Source organism: Gossypium hirsutum, chromosome D06 (genome assembly GCF_007990345.1).
Source record: "Gossypium hirsutum isolate 1008001.06 chromosome D06, Gossypium_hirsutum_v2.1, whole genome shotgun sequence".
In the NCBI taxonomy this organism is placed as follows: Eukaryota; Viridiplantae; Streptophyta; class Magnoliopsida; order Malvales; family Malvaceae; genus Gossypium; species Gossypium hirsutum.
The window spans coordinates 31,276,711-31,301,242 of NC_053442.1; the positions used below are offsets into that span (position 1 = coordinate 31,276,711).

Consider the following 24,532-nt stretch of genomic DNA (forward strand, 5'->3'; position numbering starts at 1 on the left):
TAACAAAACATTTATACTGCATTAAGGAAACACATTTAACTACCTAATTCAGGACTATATTTATTTACTAACGCGATATTCAATTGTTGAACGTAAAATTTGATCACCTAATTTAATTAGTTTCAGCATTTAATTTCTAGGGTTTTTATTTGCCTATATATATATGAATTTCATCTAAGAAGAATTTCAGTCCAAACCATCTGAAAGGCTAGTAAAGCTTTCCTTTGTAACTTTTTTGCTTCTTTGTTTTTTCTTTTGATCTTTTTGCAATGGCAAGCTCAGACAAGAAAACTAAAAGAACGAAAAATTGAGATTAAGATCATTGAAAATACAGATGACAGGCTCATCCCATTTCCAAAACGACGCACAGGAATTTATAAGAAAATCTCTATGTGAGATTAAGATCATTGAAAATACAGATGACAGGCTCATCCCATTTTCAAAATGATGCACAACAATTTATAAGAAAATCTCTATGTTCTCCACTCTTTGTGGTGGGGAGATGCTTTTTATTATTTTCTCACCGGCTGGTAAACCTTATTCGTTTGGTTATCCTTCTGTTGAATCTGTCGCTAAAAGCTTTTCAAACTCTAGCCAATATCTTGAGGAAACCACTGATGCTCCTGTTGAGACTTACCGTAAGGAAAGAACGAACTTGCTTGTACAAGATTTCAATGATGTTCAAGAGCAATTAGACGTAATAAAAGAAAAACAAAAGGATATTTCTTTGGTCCAACGGTCAGATGGAACAGAAATTTGTCATTGGTGGAAAGGTCCTATTGACCAGCTTAACCTGAAGGAGCTCTATGAACAAGACGAACGCTTCGCAGAGATTAACAACTTGATCCCTATCATGAGGGACAAGAAGATTGCAACTATTTCCTCAATGCAGGCTCCGATGGATAATGATGTCCCTTCTGCCTCTCCCTCCAGATATGGCCCTAATTTGCAATAGTTTTGTACTTCAATGTCCACGATGTTAAATGTTATTTTATTTTTTATCTTTTATGTTTGTTAGGCGTGCCAATATTGAGAGTCCTCAAGGCATAAACGGTCGTGTTCGTGTAGCCGTCCAAAATATGGTCTATAATTTCTATTGTACCATTCCCGAGCCTTGACTATTTAGGGTTTAGGGCTATTTCTGTTCAAATTATCATGGAGTGTTCTATTTGCTTTTAGTAAACTGGTGATTAATAAAATTGTTGCATCATGTTTTTCTAACCTCTGAGATCAAGGATGTGAATTCCCTTATATTTATAACCCGATCAAGTTTCAATTCATGCGTGGATACACTTTTCACTTTCATGATCCTGTTAAAAAGTTTTCATGCAAAGTAAGAAGAAGAATATATCATAGTGGGATATGCTCTCTCTTCTTACAAGATTCCACGTCAAGTTTTGGAACCGAATGATATAAAATTAATAGAAATTTCTTGGAAAGACTGATCGACAACGATTTATTGTATAAATAGTTTTCACTTTAGGATTAATGATAGGATTTCAATGCAAATGGAGTCTAAATAGCATATATTTTTTTGGGAGTTCTCCTTATAGAGAACTTTTCTCCTCTACAGTTCCATATTAATAATATGCCTACACCACATCTTTTTAATTTGCTTTATTTATTTAAAAAGGAACATTTTCATATCCTTTTTTATTAAAGCTTCAAAATAGAAAGGAAAAGTCGATAACATTAAAATGCATGCATTAGGTGCAAGTGAATTAAAATTAAATTTGATTATACATTTGCATTTGAGGTCTATTACGTAGAAGTAAATATTTTCAATTATCATTAGATAAAAAATTAAAACTTTGACAATAATTTAAATGCTATTTCTTTATTTTTTAAGTAACAAAAAGGACAGGGCATAACAAATTGTCACGCAAAAATAATCTAAATGTTATGTTTAGTTTACGTGTAAGCAATTTTTAAATCTACTTTAACCATATATTTTATTTAATTAGGGTAATGTTGAGTTCTATTTTTATGCTATTGTCATTTGCATAATAGAAAAGAGCTAAATTACTCAACAAATGTAAAAAATTATTGCAATAAGACAATTAAAACCAATGAACACCGTTCCTATACCTCCAACCAACAAACACCATGAAAAATGGGAAATAAATTGATTATGAGAAAATATCGACACACTTTATCTTTCCTCCTGGATCAAGATTTTTGGGCATGGAAAATCCTAAACTAGGTAACCCTATTCAGAGTGAAATTGTTTAATTTTAGGTGCTCAACATTCATTCAACAACTTGCTGTTACTGCAATTTGCAATAACAGTAGGAGTTGAATTCTTAAATCCCAAAACAATTTTATTTTCTTAATTTATTCTTCTCTAAATAACTCCGATACAGACATTGCGATATTTCATTTATCGAAAAATAAAGCCAAGTAAAGACACAAAATCTGGGTCATTTCAGATGCTATTGGCAACATCATCATACTTTTAATGCTAGTACAACCTAACCTATTCTAGAACTCACCAAAATTTGCAAAGAAATAAATTTGATATCCCTTATTTCCTTATATGGTTTTGGAGCATTATTTTTCTTGATTTATGTAGAAGTCTTTCCGTTTTTGGACATTAAATCGGTTATTCTAATTGAACTTCTAATTTTACCGAATAACAGTATCAGTTTTCGGTACTTTTCAACATATAATTGACTTAAAATGTATCATAATATCATGAATTTTTGTTTCACTTATGGGATATTCGATATAAGATATATACGATCAATAACACAACATTTATACTGCATTCAAGAAACATATTTAACTACCTAATTCAGGACTAGATTTATTTACTAATGCGATATTCAATTGTTGAACGTCAAATTTGATGACTTAATTTAATTAGTTTCAGCATTTAATTTCTAGGGTTTTTATTTGCCTATATATATATATGAATTCTATCCAAGAAGAATTTCAGTCCAAACCATCTGAAAGGCTAGTAAAGCTTTCCTTTGTAACTTTTTTGCTTCTTTCTTTTTTCTTTTCATCTTACTGTAATGGCAAGCTAAGACAAGAAAACTAAAGCAATGAAAAAAATTGAGATTAAGATCATTGAAAATACAGATGATAGGCTCATCGCATTTCCAAAACAATGCACAGGAATTTATAAGAAAATCTGTGTTCTCCACTTTATGTGGTGGGGAGATTCTTTTTATTATTTATTCATCAGCTGGTAAACCTTATTCGTTTGGTCATCCTTCTGTTGAATCTGTCACTAAACGCAAGCCAACGTCTTGAGGAAACCACTGATGCTCCTATTGAGACCTGCCGTAAGGAAAGAATGAACTTGCTTGTACAAGATTTCAATGATGTTCAAGACCAACTAGACGTAATAAAAGAAAAACAAAAGGAGATTGCTTTGGCCCAACGGTCACATTGAACAGAAATAAGTCATTGGTGGAAAGCTCCTATTGATCACCTTAACCTGAGGGAGCTCTATGAACAAGACGAACTCCTCGCAGAGTTTAACAACTTGATCCCTATCACAAGGGACAAGAAGGTTGCAGCTATTTCCTCAATGCAGGCTCCCATGGATTTGGATGTCCCTTCTGCCTCTCCCCCCAAATATGGCACTAATTTGCAATAATTTTGTACTTCAATGTCCATGATGTTAAATATTATTTTATTGTTTTATCTTTTATGTTTGTTAGCCGTGTCACTATTGGGAGTCCTCAAGGCATACACGAACGTGTTCGTGTAGCCATCCAAAATATGGTCTATGATCTCTATTGTACCATTCCCGAGCCTTGACTATTTAGGGTTTAGGGCTATTTCTGTTCAAATTATCATGGTGTGTACTATTTCCTTTTAGTAAACTGGTGATTAATAAAATTGTTGCATCATGTTTTTCTGAGATCAAGGATGTGAATTTCCTTATATTTATAACCCGATCATGTTTCAATTCATGCATGGATACACTTTTCTCTTTCATGATCCTGTTAAAAAGTTTTCATGCAAAGTAAGAGGAAGAATATATCATAGTGGGATATGCTCTCTCTTCTTACAAGATTCCACGTCAAGTTTTGGAACCGATTGATATAAAATTAATAGAAATTTCTTGGAAAGACTGATCGACAACGATTTATTGTATAAATAGTTTTCACTTTAGGATTAATGATAGGACTTCAATGCAAATGGAGTCTAAATAGCATATATTCTTTTGGGAGTTCTTCTTGTAGCGAATTTTGTCTCCCCTACAATTCCATATTAATGATATGCCTACACCACATTTTTTTAATTTGCTTTATTTATTTAAAAAGGCACATTTTCATATCCTTTTTTGTTAAAGCTTCAAAATAGAAAGGAAAAGTCGATAACAATAAAATGCATGCATTAGGTGTAAGTGAATTCAAATTAAATCTGATTATACATTTGTATTTGAGGTCTATTACGTAGAAGTAAATATTTTCAATTATCATTAGATAAAAAATTAAAACTTTGACCATAATTTAAATGTTATTTATTTATTTTTTAAGTAATAAAAAGGACAGGGCATAACAAATTGTCCGACAAAAATAATCTAAATGTTATGTTTAGTTATATTTTACGTGTAAGCAATTTTTAAATCTACTTTAACAATACATTTTATTAAATTAGGGTAATGTTGAGTTCTACTTTTATGTTATTGTCATTTGCATAATAGAAAAGAGCTAAATTACTCAACAAATGTAAAAAAATTATTGCAATAAGACAATTAAAACCAATGAACATCGTTCCTGTACCTCCAACCAATGAACACCATGAAAATTGGGAAATAAATTGATTATGAGAAAAAATCGACACACTTTATCTTTCCTCCTGGATTAAGATTTTTGGGCATGGAAAATCCTAAACTAGGTAACCCTATACAGAGTGAATTTGTTTAATTTTAGGTGCCCAACATTCATTCAACAACTTGCTATTACTGCAATTTGCAATAACAGTAGGAGTTGAATTCTTAAAGCCCAAAACAATTTTATTTTCTTAATTTATTCTTCTCTAAATAACTCTGATGCAGACATTGTGATATTTCATTTATCGAAAAATAAAGCCAAGTAAAGACATAAAATCTGGGTCATTTCAGATGCTATTGGCAACATCATCATACTTTCAATGCTAGTACAACCTAACCTATTCTAGAATTCACCAGAATTTGCAAAGAAATAAATTTGATATCCCTTATTTCCTTATATGGTTTTGGAGCATTATTTTTCTTGATTTATGTAGAAGTCTTTCCGTTTTTGTACCTTATATCGGTTATTCTAATTGAACTTCTAATTTTACTGAATAATGGTATCAGTTTTCGGTACTTTTCAACATATAATTCACTTAAAATGTACCACAATATCATGAATTTTTGTTTCATTTATGGCATATTCGATATAATATATATACGATCAATAACACAACATTTATACTGTATTCAAGAAACAAATTTAACTACCTAATTCAGGCCTAGATTTATTTACTAACACGATATTCAATTGTAGAACGTCAAATTTGATCACCTAAGTTAATTAGTTTCATCATTTAATTTCTAGGGTTTTTATTTGCCTATATATATATGAATTTCTTCCAAGAAGAATTTTAGTCCAAACCATCTGAAAGGCTAGTAAAGCTTTTTTCTTCTTTCTTCTTTCTTTTTTCTTTTGATATGTATGCAATGGCAAGCTCAGACAATAAAACTAAAGGAATGAAAAAATTAAGATTAGGATCATTGAAAACACAGATGATAGGCTCATCCCATTTCCAAAACGATGCACAAGAATTTATAAGAAAATCTTTGTGTTCTCCACTCTATGTGGTGAGGAGATTCTTTTTATTATTTTCTCACTAGCTGGTAAACCTTATTCGTTTGGTCATCCTTCTGTTGAATCTGTCGCTAAACGCTTTTCAAACGCAAGCAAACATCTTGAGGAAACCACTGATGATCCGTTTGAGACTTACCGTAAGGAAAGAATGAACTTGCTTGTACAGAATTCCAATGATGCTCAAGATCAACTAGACATAATAAAAGAAAAACAAAAAGAGATTGCTTTGGCATAACAGTCACATGGAACAAAAATTCGTCATTGATGGAAAGCTCCTATTGATCAGCTTAACCTAAGGGAGCTCTATGAACAAGACGAACGCTTCGCAGAGTTTGATAACTTCATCCCTATCACGAGGGACAAGAAGATTGCAGCTATTTCCTCAATGCAGGCTGCGATGGATGAGGATGTCCCTTCTGCATTTCCCCCTAGATATTGCCCTAATCTGCAATACTTTTGTACTTCAATGTCCAAAATGTTAAATGTTATTTTATTGTTTTATCTTCAATGTTTATTAGGCGTGCCAGTATTGGGAGTCCTCAAGGCATACACGGACGTGTTCATGTAGCCGTCCAACATATAGTCTCTGATCTCTATTGTACCATTCCCGAGCCTTGACTATTTAGGATTTAGGGCTATTTCTGTTCAAATTATCATGGTGTGTTCTATTTGCTTTTAGTAAACTGGTGATTAATAAAATTGTTGCATCATGTTTTTCTAACCTATGAGATAAAGGATCTAATTTTCCTTATATTTATAATCCGATCAAGTTTCAATTCATGCGTGGATACACTTTTCACTTTCATGATCCCGTTAAAAAGCTTTCATGCAATGTAAGAAGAAGAATATATCATAGTGGGATATGATCTCTCTTCTTACAAGATTCCACGTCAAGTTTTGTAACCAAATGATATAAAATTAATAGAAATTTCTTGGAAAGACTGATCGACAACAATTTATTGTATAAATAGTGTTCACTTTAGGATTAATGATAGGACTTCAATGCAAATGGAGTCTAAATCGCATATATTCTTTTGGGAGTTCTCCTTGTAGCGAATTTTGTCTCCCCTACAATTCTATATTAACGATATGCCTACATCACATCTTTTTAATTTGCTTTATTTATTGAAAAAGGCACATTTTCATATATTTTTTTGTTAAAGCTTGAAAATAGACAGGAAAAGTTGATAACAATAAAATGCATGCATTAGGTGCAAGTGAATTAAAATTAAATTTGATTATACATTTGTATTTTAAGGCTATTACGTAAAAGTAAATATTTTCAATTATCATTAGATAAAAAATTAAAACTTTAACAATAATTTAAAAGTTATTTATTTATTTTTAAGTAATAAAAAGGACAGGCCATAACAAATTGTTAGGCAAAAATAATCTAAATGTTATGTTTAGATATATTTTACGTGTAAGTAATTTTTAAATCTGCTTTAACCATATATTTTATTAAATTAGGATAATGTTGAGTTCTATTGTTATGTTATTGTTATTTCGATAATAGAAAAGATCTAAACTACTCGGCAAATGTAAAAATTATTGCAATAAGACAATTAAAACCAATGAACACCATTCCTGTACCTCCAACCATCGAACAACATCAAAAATGGGAAATAAATTGATTATGAGAAAAAATCGACACATTTTATCTTTCCTCGTGGATTAAGATTTTTGCGCATGGAAAATCCTAAACTAGGTAACCCTATTCAGAGTGAAATTGTTTAATTTTAGGTGCTCAACATTCATTCAACAACTTGTAGTAATTGCAATTTGCAATAACAGTAGGAGTTGAATTCTTAAAGTCCAAAACAATTTTATTTTCTTAATTTATTATTCTCTAAATAACTCTGATGCAGACATTGCGATATTTCATTTATCAAAAAATAAAGCCAAGTAAAGACGCAAAATCTGGGTCATTTCAAATGCTATTGGCAACATCATCATACTCTCAAATGTAGTTCAACCTAACCTATTCTAGAATTTACCAAAATTTGCAAAGAAATATATTTGATGTCCCTTATTTCCATAAATGGTTTTGGGGCATTATATTTCTTGATTTAAGTAGAAGTCTTTCTATTTTTGGACATTATATCAGTTATTCTAATTGCGCTTCTAATTCTACCAAACAACGGTATCAGTTTTTGGTACTTTTCAACATATAATTGACATAAAATGTACAATAATATCATGAATTTTTGTTTCATTTATTGTGTATTCGATATAATATATATACAATCAGTAAAACAACATTTATACTGCATTCAAGAAACATATTTAACTACCTAATTCAGGAATAGATTTATTTACTAACACAATATTCAATTATTGAACATCAAATTTGATCGCTTAATTTAATTAGGTTCAGCATTTAATTTCTAGACTTGTATTGATTCTGTCGCTAACGCTTTTCAAATGCAAGCTAACATCTTGACGAAACCACTAATGCTCCTGTTGAAACTTACCGTCAGGAAAGAATCAACTTGCTTGTACAAGATTTTAATGATGTTCAAGACCAATTAGATGTAATTAAATAAAAACAAAAGGAGATTGCTTTGGCCCAACGGTCACATGGAAAAGAAATTCGTCGTTGTTGGAAAGCTCCCATTGATCAGCTTAACCTGAGGGAGCTCTATGAACAAGACGAACGCTTCGCAGAGTTTAACAACTTGATCTCTATCAGGAGGGACAAGAAGATTGCAACTATTTCCTCAATGCAGGCTCCGATGGATGAGGATGTCCACTCTACCTTTCCCCCTAGATATGGCTCTAATCTGCAATAGTTTTGTACTTCAATGTCCATGATGTTAAATAATATTTTATTGTTTATATTTTATGTTTGTTAGGGGCGCCAATATTGGGAGTCCTCAAGGCATACATAGACGTGTTCCTGTAGTTGGCCAACATATGGTCTATGATCTCTATTGTACCATTCCCGAGCTTTGACTATTTAGGGTTTAAAGCTATTTCTATTCAAATTATCATGGTGTGTTCTATTTTCTTTTACTAAACTAGTGATTAATAAAATTGTTGCATCTTGTTTTTCTAACCTCGGAGATCAAGGCTGTGAATTTCCTTATATTTATAACCCGATCAAGTTTCAATTCATGCGTGGACACACTTTTCAATTTCATGATCCCGTTAAAAATTTTTCATGCAGAGTAAAAAATAAGAATATATAATAGTGGGATATGCTCTCTCTACATACAAGATTCCACGTCCAGTTTTGGAACCGAATGATATAAAATTAATAGAAATAACTTGAAAAGACTGATCGACAATGATTTATTGTAGAAATAGTTTTCACTTTAGGATTAATGATTAGCCTTCAATGTAGATGGAGTCTAAATAGAATATATAGTTTTGGGAGTTCTCCTTGTAGCGAATTTTGTCTCCCCTACAATTCCATATTAATGATATGCCTACACCAATCTTTTTATTTTTCTTTATTTATTTAAAAAGGCACATTTTCATATCATTTTTTTGTTATAGCTTCAAAATAGAAAGGAAAAGTCAATAACAATAAAATGCATGCATTAGGTGCAAGTGAATTAAAATTAAATCTGATTATACATTTGTATTTTAGGTCTATTACGTAGAAGTAAATATTTTCAGTTATCATTAGATAAAAAATTAATATTTTGACAATAATTTAAATGTTATTTTTTTATTTTTTGAAGTAATAAAACGGACAAGGCATAACAAATTGTCTGGCAAAAATAAACTAAATGTTTTGTTTAGATATATTTTACGTGTAAGCAATTCTTAAATCCGCTTTGACCATATATTTTATTAAATTAGGATAATGTTGAGTTCTACTGTTATGTTATTGTCATTTGCATAATAGAAAAGAGCTAAATTATACAAAAAATGTAAAAATTATTGCAATAAGACAATTAAAACCAATGAACATCGTTCTCGTACCTCCAACCAACGAACACCATGAAAAATGGGAAATAAATTGATTATGAGAACAAATCGACACACTTTATCTTTCCTCGTGGATTAAGATTTTTCCGCATGGAAAATCCTAAAGTAGGTAACCCTATTCAGGGTGAAATTGTTTAATTTTAGGTGCTCAACATTCCTTCAACAACTTGTTGTTACTACAATTCCCAATAACAGTAGGAGTTGGATTCTTAAGGCCCAGAACAATTTTATTTTCTCAATTTATTCTTCTCTATATAACTCTGATGTAGACATTGCGATATTTCATTTATCGTAAAATAAAGCTAAGTAAACACGCAAAATATAGGTTATTTCAGATACTATTGGCAACATCATCATCCTTTCAATGGTAGTTTTTCACTTCATGCCTGGATACACTTTTCACTTCCATGATCCCGTTAAAAATTTCTCATGCAATGTAAAAATAAGAATATATCATAGTGGGATATGCTCTCTCTTCTTACCAGATTCCACGTCAAGTTTTGCAACCCGATGATATAAAATTAATAGAAATTTCTTGGAAAGACTGATCGACAACGATATATTGTATAAATAATTTTCACTTTAGGATTAATGATAGGCCTTCAATGCAGACGGAGTCTAAATAGAACATATATTTTTGGGAGTTCTCCTTGTAGCGAATTTTATCTCCCCTACAATTCCATATTAATGATATGTCTACACCGCATCTTTTTAATTTGCTTTATTTATTTAAAAATGCACATTTTCATATCCTTTTTTGTTAAAGCTTCAAAATAGAAAAGAAAAGTCGATAACAATAAAATGCATACATTAAGTGCAAGTAAATATTTTCAATTATCATAAAATTAAAAATGAAAATTTGTATTTTAGGTCTATTACGTAGAAGTAAATATTTTCAATTATCATAAAATTAAAAATGAAAATTTTTGACAATAATTTAAATGTTATTCATTTAATTATTTTAAGTAATAAAAAGGAAAGGGCATAACAAATTGTCCGACAAAAATAATCTAAATGTTATGTTGTTATGTTATTATCATTTGCATAATAGACAAGAGCTAAATTATTCAACAAATGTAAAAATTATTGCAATAAGAAAATTAATGCCGATGAACATTGTTCTTGTACCTCCAACCAATGAACACCATTAAAAATGGGAAATAAATTGATTATGAGAACAAACCGACACACTTTATCTTTCTTTGCGGATTAGGATTTTTGCGCATGGAAAATCCTAAATTAGGTAACCCTATTCAGAGTAAAATTGTTTAATTTTAGGTGATCAACATTAATTCAACAACTGGTTCTTACTGCAATTCGCAATAACTGTAGGAGTTGAATTCTTAAAGCCCAGAACAATTTTATTTTCTTAATTTATTCTTCTCTATACAACTCTGATATAGACATTGCGATATTTCATTTCTCCTAAAATAAAGCCAAGTAAAGACGCAAATTTTGGGTCATTTCTGATGCTATTGGCAACATCATCATACTTTCAATAGTAGTACAACCTAACCTGTTCTAGAATTTACCCAAATTTGCAAAGAAATAAATTTGATATCCCTTATTTCCTTATATTGTTTTGGAGCATTATTTTTCTTCATTTATGTAGAAGTCTTTCCGTTTTTGGAGATTATATCAGTTATTCTAATTGAGCTTCTAATTCTACCAAATAACAATATAAGTTTTCGATACTTTTCAACATATAATTGACTTAAAATGTACCATAATATCATGAATTTTCGTTTCCTTTATGGCATATTCGATATAATATATATACAATCAATAACACAACATTTATACTGCATTCAAGAAACATATTTAACTACCTAATTTAGGACTACATTTATTTAATAACACGATATTCAATTGTTGAACGTCAAATTTGATCACATAATTTAATTAGTTTCAGCATTTAATTTCTAGGGTTTTTATTTGCCTATATATGTATGAATTTCATCCAAGAAGAATTTCATTCCAAACCATCTGAAAGGCTAGTGAAGCATTCATTTGTAAATTTTTTGCTTCTTCTTTTTTCTTTTGATCTTTTTGCAATAGCAAGCTCAGACAAGAAAACTAAAGGAAAGCAAAAAATTGAGATTAAGATCATTGAAAATGCAGATGATAGGCTCATCGCATTTTCAAAACGACGCACATGAATTTATAAGAAAATCTCTGAGCTCTCCATTCTATGTGGTGGGTAGATTCTTTTTATTATTTTCTCACCGGCTGGAAAACCTTTTTCGTTTGGTCATCCTTCTGTTGAATCTATCGCTAAACGCTTTTCAAACGCAAGCCAACATCTAGAGGAAACCATAGATGCTCCTGTTGAGACATACCGTAAGGAAAGAATCAACTTGCTTGTACAAGATTTCAATGATGTCCAGGACCAACTAGATGTAATAAAAGAAAAACAAAAGGAGTTTGCTTTGGCCCAACGATCACATGAAACAGAAATTTGTCATTGGTGGAAAGCTCCCATTGATCAGCTTAACCTGAAGGAGCTCTACGAACAAGATGAACGCTTCGCAGAGTTTAACAAATTCCTCTCTATCACGAGGGACAAGAAGATTGCAGCTAATGCTTCAATGCATCCTTCGAAGGATGAGGATGTCCCTTCTTCCTTTCTCCCTAGATATGGCCCTAATCTGCAATAGTTTTGTACTTCAATGTCCACGTTGTTAAATGTTATTTTATTGTTTTATCTTTTATGTTTGTTAGGCGCTCCAGTATTGGGAGTCCTTAAGGAATACACGGATGTGTTCATGTAATCGACCAACATATAGTCTATGGTCTCTATTGTACCATTCCCAAGCCTTGACTATTTAGGGTTTAGGGCTATTTCTGTCCAAATTATCATGGTGTGTTCTATTTGCTTTTAGTAAACTAGTGATAAATAAAATTGTTGCATCCTGGTTTTCTAACCTCAGAGATCAAGGCTGTGAATTTCCTTATATTTATAACCCGATCAAGTTTCAATTTATGCGTGGATACACTTTTCACTTTCATGATCCCATTAAAAATTTTTCATGCAAGGCAAAAAAGAAGAATATATCATACTGGGATATGCTCTCTCTTCTTACCAGATTCCACGTCAAGTTTTGGAACCGAATGATATAAAATTAAAAGAAATTTCTTGGAAAGACTGATCGACAACGATTTATTGTATAAATAGTTTTCACTTTAGGATTAATGATAGGCCTTCAATGCAGATGGAGTCTAAATAGAATAAATATTTTTGGGAGTTCTTCTTGTAGCGAATTTTGTTTCCCCTACAATTCCATATTAATGATATGCCTACACCACATCTTTTTAATTTGCTTTGTGTATTTAAAAAGGCACATTTTCATATCCTTTTTTGCTAAAGCTTCAAAATAGAAAAGAAAAGTCGATAACAATAAAATGCATGCATTAGGTGCAAGTGAGTTAAAATTAAATCTGATTATACATTTGTATGTTAGGTCTATTACGTAGAAGTAAATATTCTCAATTATCATTAGATTAAAAATTAATATTTTGACAGTAATTTAAATCTTATTTAGTTATTTTTTTAAGTAATAAAAAGGAAAGGGCATAACAAATTGTCCGACAAAAGTAATCTAAATGTTATGTTTAGATATATTTTACGTGTAAGCAATTTTTAAATCCGCTTTAACCATATATTTTATTTAATTAGAATAATGTTGAGTTCTATTGTTATGTTATCGTCATTTGCATAATAGAATAGAGCTAAATTATTCGACGAATGTAAAAATTATTGTAATAAGATAATTAAAACCGATGAACATTGTTCTAGTACCTCCAACCAATGAACACCATCAAAAGTGGGAAATAAATTGATTTTGAGAATAACGACACACTTTATCTTTCCTCGTGGATTAGGATTTTTGCGCATGGAAAATCCTAAATTAGGTAACCCTATTCAGAGTGAAATTGTTTAATTTTAGGTGCTCAACATTCATTCAACAACTTGCTCTTACTGCAATTCGCAAAAACAGTAGGAGTTGAATTCTTGAAGCCCAGAACAACTTTATTTTCTTAATTTATTCTTCTCTATACAAATCTGATGTAGACATTGTGATATTTCATTTCTCGTAAAATAAAGCCAAGTAAAGACGCAAGTTTTGGGTCATTTCAGATGCTATTGGCAACATCATCATACTTTCAATGGTAGTACAACCTAACCTGTTCTAGAATTTACCCAAATTTGCAAAGAAATAAATTTGATATCCCTTATTTCCTTATTTGGTTTTGGAGCATTATTTTTCTACATTTCTGTAGAAGTCTTTCCGTTTTTGGAGATTATATCAGTTATTCTAATTGAATTTCTAATTCTACCAAATAACGATATCAGTTTTCGGTACTTTTCAACTTATAATTGAGTTAAAATGTACCATAATATCTTGAATTTTTGCTTCATTTATGGCATATTCGATATAATATATATACGATCAATAACACAACATTTATACTGCATTCAAGAAACATATTTGACTACCTAATTTAAGACTACATTTATTTAATAATACGATATTCAATTATTGAACGTCAAATTTGATCACATAATTTAATTAGTTTCAGCATTTAATTTCTAGGGTTTTTATTTGCCTATATATATGAATTTTATCCAAGAAGAATTTCATTCCAAACCATCTGAAAGGCTAGTGAAGCATTCCTTTGTCAATTTTTTGCTTATTTCTTTTTTCTATTGATCTTTTTGCAATGGCAAGCTCAGACAAGAAAACTAAAGGAAAGCAAAAAATTGAGATTAAGATCATTGAAAATGCAGATGATAGGCTCATCGCATTTTCAAAACGACGCACCGGAATTTATAAGAAAATCTCTGAGCTCTCCATTCTATGTGGTGGGGAGATTCTTTTTATTATTTTCTCACCGGCTGGAAAACCTTATTCGTTTGGTCATCCTTCAGTTGAATCTGTGGCTAAACGCTTTTCAAACGCAGGCCAACATCCTGAGGAAACCACTGATGCTCCTGTTGAGACATACCGTAAGGAAAGGATCAACTTGCTTGTACAAGATTTTACTGATGTCCAAGACCAACTAGATGTAATAAAAGAAAAACAAATGGAGATTGCTTTGGCCCAACGGTCACATGGAACAGAAATTCGTCATTGGTGGAAAGCTCCCATTGGTCAGCTTAACGTGAATGAGCTCTACGAACAAGACGAACGCTTCGCAGAGTTTAACAAATTGATCTCTATCACAAGGAACAAGAAGATTGCAACTATTTCTTCAATGCAGGCTCCGATGGATGAGGATGTCCCTTCTTCCTTTCCCCCTATATATGGCCCTAATCTGCAATAGTTTTATACTTCAATGTCCATGATGTTAAATGTTATTTTATTGTTTTATCTTTTATGTTTGTTAGGCGCTCCAGCATTGGTAGTCCTTAAGGAATACACGGACGTGTTCATGTAGTCGACCAACATATGGTCTATGGTCTCTATTATACCAGTCCCAAGCCAACACTATTTAGCGTTGAGGGCCATTTCTGTTCAAATTATCATCGCGTGTTCGATTTGCTTTAAGTAAAGTAGTGATTAATAAAATTGTTCCATCCTGGTTTTCTAACCTCGGAGATCAAGGCTGCGAATTTGCTTATATTTATAACCCGATGAAGTTTCAATTCATGCGTGGATACACTTTTCACTTTCATGATCCTTTTAAATATTTTTCATGCAAACTAAAAAAGATGAATATATCATACTGGGATATGCTCTCTCTTCTTACAAGATACCACGTCAAGTTTTGCAACCGAATGATATAAAATTAACAGAAATTTCTGGGAAAGATTGATCGACAAATATTTATTGCATAAAAAGTTTTCACTTGAGGATTAATGATAGGATTTCAATGCAGATGGAGTCTAAATAGAATATATATTTTTGGGAGTTCTCCTTGTAGCGAATTTTTTTCCCCCTACAATTCCATATTAAGGATATGCCTACACCACATCTTTTTAATTTTCTTTATTTATTTAAAAAGGCACATTTTCATATCCTTTTTTGTTAAAGCTTCAAAATAGAAAAGAAAAGTCGATAACAATAAAATGCATGCATTAGGTGCAAGTGAATTAAAATTAAATCTGATTCTACATTTGTATTTTAGGTCTATTACGTAGAAGTACATATTCTCAATTATCATTAGATAAAAAATTTATTTTTTGACAATAATTTAAATGTTATTTATTTATTTTTTAAGTAATAAAAAGGATAGGGCGTAACAAATTGCCCGAAAAAAATAATCTATTTGTTATGTTTAAATATATTTTACGTGTAAGCAATTTTTAAATCCGCTTTAACCATATATTTTATTCAATTAGGATAATGTTGAGTTCTATTGTTATGTTATTGTCATTTGCATAATTGAAAAGAGCTAAATTATTCAACAAATGCAAAAATTATTGCAATAAGATAATTAAAACCGATGAACATTGTTCTTGTACCTCCAACCAATGAACACCATGAAAAATGGGAAATAAATTGATTATGAGAACAAATCGACACACTTTATCTTTCTTCGTGGATTAGGATTTTTACGCATGGAAAATCCTAAATTAGGTAACCCTATTCAGAGTGAAATTGTTTAATTTTAGGTGCTCAACATTCATTCAACAACTTGCTCTTACTCCAATTTGCAAAAACAGTAGGAGTTGAATTCTTGAAGCCCAGCACAATTTTATTTTCATAATTTATTCTTCTCTATACAACTCTGATGTAGACATTGCGATATTTCATTTCTCGTAAAATAAAGCCAAGTAAAGGCGCAAGTTTTGGGTCATTTCAGATGCTATTGGCAACATCATCGTACTTTCAATGGTAGTACAACCTAACCTGCTCTAGAATTTACCCAAATTTGCAAAGAAATAAATTTGATATCCCTTATTTCCTTATATGGTTTTGGAGCATTATTTTTCTTCATTTCTATAGAAGTCTTTCCATTTTTGGAGATTATATCAGTTATTCTAATTGAATATCTAATTCTACCAAATAACGATATCAGTTTTCGGTACTTTTCAACTTATAATTGAGTTAAAATGTACCATAATATCTTGAATTTTTGCTTCATTTATGGCATATTCGATATAATATATATACGATCAATAACACAACATTTATACTGCATTCAAGAAACATATTTGACTACCTAATTTAAGACTACATTTATTTAATAATACGATATTCAATTATTGAACGTCAAATTTGATCACATAATTTAATTAGTTTCAGCATTTAATTTCTAGGGTTTTTATTTGCCTATATATATATGAATTTCATCCAAGAAGAATTTCATTCCAAACCATCTGAAAGGCTAGTGAAGCATTCCTTTGTCAATTTTTTGCTTATTTCTTTTTTCTGTTGATCTTTTTGCAATGGCAAGCTCAGACAAGAAAACTAAAGGAAAGCAAAAAATTGAGATTAAAATCATTGAAAATGCAGATGATAGGCTCATCGCATTTTCAAAACGACGCACCGGAATTTATAAGAAAATCTCTGAGCTCTCCATTCTATGTGGTGGGGAGATTCTTTTTATTATTTTCTCACCGGCTGGAAAACCTTATTCGTTTGGTCATCCTTCAGTTGAATCTGTGGCTAAATGCTTTCCAAACGCAGGCCAACATCTTGAGGAAACCATTGATGCTCCTGTTGAGACATACCGTAAGGAAAGGATCAACTTGCTTGTACAAGATTTCACTGATGTCCAAGACCAACTAGATGTAATAAAAGAAAAACAAATGGAGATTGCTTTGGCCCAACGGTCACATGGAACAGAAATCCGTCATTGGTAGAAAGCTCCTATTGATCAGCTTAACGTGAAGGAGCTCTACGAACAAGACGAACGCTTCGCAGAGTTTAACAAATTGATCTCTATCACGAGGAACAAGAAGATTGCAACTATTTCTTCAATGCAGGCTCCGATGGATGAGGATGTCCCTTCTTCCTTTCCCCCTATATATGGCCCTAATCTGCAATAGTTTTGTACTTCAATGTCCATGATGTTAAATGTTATTTTATTGTTTTATCTTTTATGTTTGTTAGGCGCTCCAGCATTGGTAGTCCTTAAGGAATACACGGACGTGTTCATGTAGTCGACCAACGTATGGTCTATGGTCTCTATTGTACCAGTCCCAAGCCAAGACTATTTAGCGTTGAGGGCCATTTCTGTTCAAATTATCATCGTGTGTTCTATTTGCTTTTAGTAAAGTAGTGATTAATAAAATTGTTCCATCCTGGTTTTCTAACCTCGGAGATCAAGGCTGCGAATTTGCTTATATTTATAACCCGATGAAGTTTCAATTCATGTGTGGATACACTTTTCACTTTCATGATCCTTTTAAATATTTTTCATGCAAACTAAAAAAGATGAATATATCATACTGGATATGCTCTCTCTTCTTACAAGATACCACGTCATGTTTTGCAACCGAATGATATAAAATTAATAGAAATTTCTTGGAAAGATTGATCGACAAAGATTTATTGCATAAAAAGTTTTCATTTGAGGATTAATGATAGGATTTCAATGCAGATGGAGTCTAAATAGAATATATATTTTTGGGAGTTCTCCTTGTAGCGAATTTTGTTTCCCCTACAATTCCATATTAAGGATATGCCTACACCACATCTTTTTAATTTTCTTTATTTATTTAAAAAGGCACATTTTCATATCCTTTTTTGTTAAAGCTTCAAAATAGAAAAGAAAAGTCGATAACAATAAAATGCATGCATTAGGTGCAAGTGAATTAAAATTAAATCTGATTCTACATTTGTATTTTAGGTCTATTACGTAGAAGTACATATTCTCAATTATCATTAGATAAAAAAATTATATTTTGACAATAATTTAAATGTTATTTATTTATTTTTTTAAGTAATAAAAAGGATAGGGCGTAACAAATTGTCCGAAAAAAATAATCTAATTGTTATGTTTAAATATATTTTACGTGTAAGCAATTTTTAAATCCGCTTTGACCATATATTTTATTCAATTAGGATAATGTTGAGTTCTATTGTTATGTTATTGTCATTTGCATAATTGAAAAGAGCTAAATTATTCAACAAATGCAAAAATTATTGCAATAAGATAATTAAAACCGATGAACATTGTTCTTGTACCTCCAACCAATGAACACCATGAAAAATGGGAAATAAATTGATTATGAGAACAAATCGACACACTTTATCTTTCTTCGTGGATTAGGATTTTTACGCATGGAAAATCCTAAATTAGGTAACCCTATTCAGAGTGAAATTGCTTAATTTTAGGTGCTCAACATTCATTCAAGAACTTGCTCTTACTCCAATTCGCAAAAACAGTAGGAGTTGAATTCTTGAAGCCCAGCACAATTTTATTTTCATAATTTATTCTTCTCTATACAACTCTGATGTAGACATTGCGATATTTCATTTCTCGTAAAATAAAGCCAAGTAAAGGCGCAAGTTTTGGGTCATTTCAGATGCTATTGGCAACATCATCGTACTTTCAATGGTAGTACAACCTAACCTGCTCTAGAATTTACCCAAATTTGCAAAGAAATAAATTTGATATCCCTTATTTCCTTATATGGTTTTGGAGCATTATTTTTCTTCATTGCTTTAGAAGTCTTTCCATTTTTGGAGATTATATCAGTTATTCTAATTGAATTTCTAATTCTACCAAATAACGATATCAGTTTTCGGTACTTTTCAACTTATAATTGAGTTAAAATGTACTATAATATCTTGAATTTTTGCTTCATTTATGGCATATTCGATATAATATATATACGATCAATAACACAACATTTATACTGCATTCAAGAAACATATTTGACTACCTAATTTAAGACTACATTTATTTAATAATACGATATTCAATTATTGAACGTCAAATTTGATCACATAATTTAATTAGTTTCAGCATTTAATTTCTAGGGTTTTTATTTGCCTATATATATATGAATTTCATCCAAGAAGAATTTCATTCCAAACCATCTGAAATGCTAGTGAAGCATTCCTTTGTCAATTTTTTGCTTATTTCTTTTTTCTGTTGATCTTTTTGCAATGGCAAGCTCAGACAAGAAAACTAAAGGAAAGTAAAAAATTGAGATTACAATCATTGAAAATACAGATGATAGGCTCATCGCATTTTCAAAATGACGCACCGGAATTTATAAGAAAATCTCTGAGCTCTCCATTCTATGTGGTGCGGAGATTCTTTTTATTATTTTCTCACCGGCTGGAAAACCTTATTCGTTTGGTCATCCTTCAGTTGAATCTGTGGCTAAACGCTTTTCAAACGCAGGCCAACATCTTGAGGAAACCACTGATGCTTCTGTTCAGACATACCGTAAGGAAAGGATCAACTTGCTTGTACAAGATTTCACTGATGTCCAAGACCAACTAGATGTAATAAAAGAAAAACAAATGGAGATTGCTTTGGCCCAACGGTCACATGGAACAGAAATTCGTCATTGGTGGAAAGCTCCCATTGATCAGCTTATCGTGAAGGAGCTCTACGAACAAGACGAATGCTTCGCAGAGTTTAACAAATTGATCTTTATCACGAGGAACAAGAAGATTGCAACTATTTCTTCAATGCAGGCTCCGATGGATGAGGATATCCCTTCTTTCTTCCCCCCTATATATGGCCCTAATCTGCAATAGTTTTGTACTTCAATGTCCATGATGTTAAATGTTATTTTACTGTTTTATCTTTTATGTTTGTTAGGCGCTCCAGCATTGGTAGTCCTTAAGGAATACACGGACGTGTTCATGTAGTCGACCAACATATGGTCTATGGTCTCTATTGTACCAGTCCCAAGCCATGACTATTTAGCATTGAGGGCCATTTCTGTTCAAATTATCATCGTGTGTTCTATTTGCTTTTAGTAAAGTAGTGATTAATAAAATTGTTCCATCCTGGTTTTCTAACCTCGGAGATCAAGGCTGTGAATTTGCTTATATTTATAACCCGATGAAGTTTCAATTCATGCGTGGATACACTTTTCACTTTCATGATCCTTTTAAATATTTTTCATGCAAACTAAAAAAGATGAATATATCATACTGGGATATGCTCTCTCTTCTTACAAGATACCACGTCAAGTTTTGCAACCGAATGATATGAAATTAATAGAAATTTCATGGAAAGATTGATCGACAAAGATTTATTGCATAAAAAGTTTTCACTTGAGGATTAATGATAGGATTTCAATGTAGATGGAGTCTAAATAGAATATATATTTTTGGGAGTTCTCCTTGTAGTGAATTTTGTCTCCCCTACAATTCCATATTAAGGATATGCCTACACCACATCTTTTTAATTTTCTTTATTTATTTAAAAAGGCACATTTTCATATCCTTTTTTGTTAAAGCTTCAAAATAGAAAACAAAAGTCGATAACAATAAAATGCATGCATTAGGTGCAAGTGAATTAAAATTAAATCTGATTCTACATTTGTATTTTAGGTCTATTACGTAGAAGTACATATTTTCAATTATCATTAGATAAAAAATTAATATTTTGACAATAATTTAAATGTTATTTATTTATTTTTTTAAGTAATAAAAAGGATAGGGCATAACAAATTGTCCGAAAAAAATAATCTAATTGTTATGTTTAAATATATTTTACGTGTAAGCAAATTTTAAATCCGCTTTAACCATATATTTTATTCAATTAGGATAATGTTGAGTTCTATTGTTATGTTATTGTCATTTGCATAATTGAAAAGAGCTAAATTATTCAACAAATGCAAAAATTATTGCAATAAGATAATTAAGACCGATGAACATTGTTTTGTACCTCCAACCAATGAACACCATGAAAAATGGGAAATAAATTAATTATGAGAACAAATCGACACACTTTATCTTTCTTCGTGGATTAGGATTTTTACGCATGGAAAATCCTAAATTAGGTAACCCTATTCAGAGTGAAATTGTTTAATTTTAGGTGCTCAACATTCATTCAACAACTTGCTCTTACTCCAATTTGCAAAAACAGTAGGAGTTGAATTCTTGAAGCCCAACACAATTTTATTTTCATAATTTATTCTTCTCTATACAACTCTGATGTAGACATTGCGATATTTCATTTCTCGTAAAATAAAGCCAAGTAAAGACGCAAGTTTTGGGTCATTTCAGATGCTATTGGCAACATCATCATACTATCAATGGTAGTACAACCTAACCTGTTCTAGAATTTACCCAAATTTGCAAAGAGATAAATTTGATATCCCTTATTTCCTTATATGGTTTTGGAGCATTATTTTTCTTCATTTCTGTAGAAGTCTTTCCGTTTTTGGAGATTATATCAATTATTCTAATTGAATTTCTAATTCTACCAAATAACGATATCAGTTTTCGGTACTTTTCAACATATAATTGAGTTAAAATGTACCATAATATCTTGAATTTTTGCTTCATTTATGGCATATTCGATATAATATATATACGATCAATAACACAACATTTATACTGCATTCAAGAAACATATTTGACTACCTAATTTAAGACTACATTTATTTAATAATACGATATTCAATTATTGAACGTCAAATTTGATCACATAATTTAATTAGTTTCAGCATTTAATTTCTAGGGTTTTTATTTGCCTATATATATATGAATTTCATCCAAGAAGAATTTCATTCCAAACCATCTGAAAGGCTAGTGAAGCATTCCTTTGTCAATTTTTTGCTTATTTCTTTTTTCTGTTGATCATTTTGCAATGGCAAGCTCAGACAAGAAAACTAAAGGAAAGCAAAAAATTGAGATTAAGATCATTGAAAATGCAGATGATAGGCTCATCGCATTTTCAAAACGACGCACCGGAATTTATAAGAAAATCTCTGAGCTCTCCATTCTATGTGGTGCGGAGATTCTTTTTATTATTTTCTCACCGGCTGGAAAACCTTATTCGTTTGGTCATCCTTCAGTTGAATCTGTGGCTAAACGCTTTTCAAACGCAGGCCAACATCTTGAGGAAACCACTGATGCTCCTGTTGAGACATACCGTAAGGAAAGGATCAACTTGCTTGTACAAGATTTCACTGATGTCCAAGACCAACTAGATGTAATAAAAGAAAAACAAATGGAGATTGCTTTGGCCCAACGGTCACATGGAACAGAAATTCGTCATTGGTGGAAAGCTCCTATTGATCAGCTTAACGTGAAGGAGCTCTACGAACAAGACGAACGCTTCACAGAGTTTAACAAATTGATCTCTATCACGAGGAACAAGAAGATTGCAACTATTTCTTCAATGCAGGTTCCGATGGATGAGGATGTCCCTTCTTCCTTTCCCCCTATATATGGCCCTAATCTGCAATAGTTTTGTACTTCAATGTCCATGATGTTAAATGTTATTTTATTGTTTTATCTTTTATGTTTGTTAGGCGCTCCAGCATTGGTAGTCCTTAAGGAATACACGGACGTGTTCATGTAGTCGACCAATATATGGTCTATGGTCTCTATAGTACCAGTCCCAAGCCATGACTATTTAGCGTTGAGGGCCATTTCTGTTCAAATTATCATCGTGTGTTCTATTTGCTTTTAGTAAAGTAGTGATTAATAAAATTGTTCCATCCTGGTTTTCTAACCTCGGAGATCAAGGCTGTGAATTTGCTTATATTTATAACCCGATGAAGTTTCAATTCATGCGTGGATACACTTTTCGCTTTCATGATCCTTTTAAATATTTTTCATGCAAACTAAAAAAGATGAATATATCATACTGGGATATGCTCTCTCTTCTTACAAGATACCACGTTAAGTTTTGCAACCGAATGATATAAAATTAATAGAAATTTCTTGGAAAGATTGATCGACAAAGATTTATTGCATGAAAAGTTTTCCCTTGAGGATTAATGATAGGATTTCAATGCAGATGGAGTCTAAATAGAATATATATTTTTGGGAGTTCTCCTTGTAGCGAATTTTGTTTCCCCTGCAATTCCATATTAAGGATATGCCTACACCACATCTTTTTAATTTTCTTTATTTATTTAAGAAGGCACATTTTCATATCCTTTTTTGTTAAAGCTTCAAAATAGAAAAGAAAAGTCGATAACAATAAAATGCATGCATTAGGTGCAAGTGAATTAAAATTAAATCTGATTCTACATTTGTATTTTAGGTCTATTACGTAGAAGTACATATTCTCAATTATCATTAGATAAAAAATTAATATTTTGACAATAATTTAAATGTTATTTATTTATTTTTTTAAGTAATAAAAAGGATAGGGCGTAACAAATTGTCCGAAAAAAATAATCTAATTGTTATGTTTAACTATATTTTACGTGTAAGCAATTTTTAAATCCGCTTTAACCATATATTTTATTCAATTAGGATAATGTTGAGTTCTATTGTTATGTTATTGTCATTTGCATAATTGAAAAGAGCTAAATTATTCAACAAATGCAAAAATTATTGCAATAAGATAATTAAAACCGATGAACATTGTTCTTGTACCTCCAACCAATGAACACCATGAAAAATGGGAAATAAATTGATTATGAGAACAAATCGACACACTTTATCTTTCTTCGTGGATTAGGATTTTTACGCATGGGAAATCCTAAATTAGGTAACCCTATTCAGAGTGAAATTGTTTAATTTTAGGTGCTCAACATTCATTCAACAACTTGCTCTTACTCCAATTTGCAAAAACAGTAGGAGTTGAATTCTTGAAGCCCAGCACAATTTTATTTTCATAATTTATTCTTCTCTATACAACTCTGGTGTAGACATTGCGATATTTCATTTCTCGTAAAA

The 24,532-nt window shown here is 31.2% G+C and overlaps 3 protein-coding genes across 3 annotated transcripts; all 3 read left to right on the forward strand.

Annotated features, from left to right (window-relative positions):
• Positions 1 to 475: 475 nt before the first annotated feature.
• On the forward strand, positions 476 to 955 carry LOC107900100 (agamous-like MADS-box protein AGL62). Its single transcript, XM_016825806.1, has one exon. The coding sequence runs from the start codon at positions 476 to 478 to the stop codon at positions 953 to 955; it is 480 nt and encodes a 159-aa protein (XP_016681295.1).
• Positions 956 to 14,471: 13,516 nt separating this feature from the next.
• LOC107900101 (agamous-like MADS-box protein AGL29) lies at positions 14,472 to 15,074 on the forward strand. Its single transcript, XM_016825808.2, has one exon. It carries the CDS (start codon positions 14,472 to 14,474, stop codon positions 15,072 to 15,074), a length of 603 nt encoding a protein of 200 aa, XP_016681297.2.
• Positions 15,075 to 17,142: 2,068 nt separating this feature from the next.
• Positions 17,143 to 20,416, forward strand: LOC107900102 (MADS-box transcription factor 23). Its single transcript, XM_041095573.1, has 2 exons — positions 17,143 to 17,548; positions 20,055 to 20,416. The coding sequence occupies exons 1-2, from the start codon at positions 17,143 to 17,145 to the stop codon at positions 20,414 to 20,416; spliced, it is 768 nt and encodes a 255-aa protein (XP_040951507.1).
• Positions 20,417 to 24,532: the final 4,116 nt, after the last annotated feature.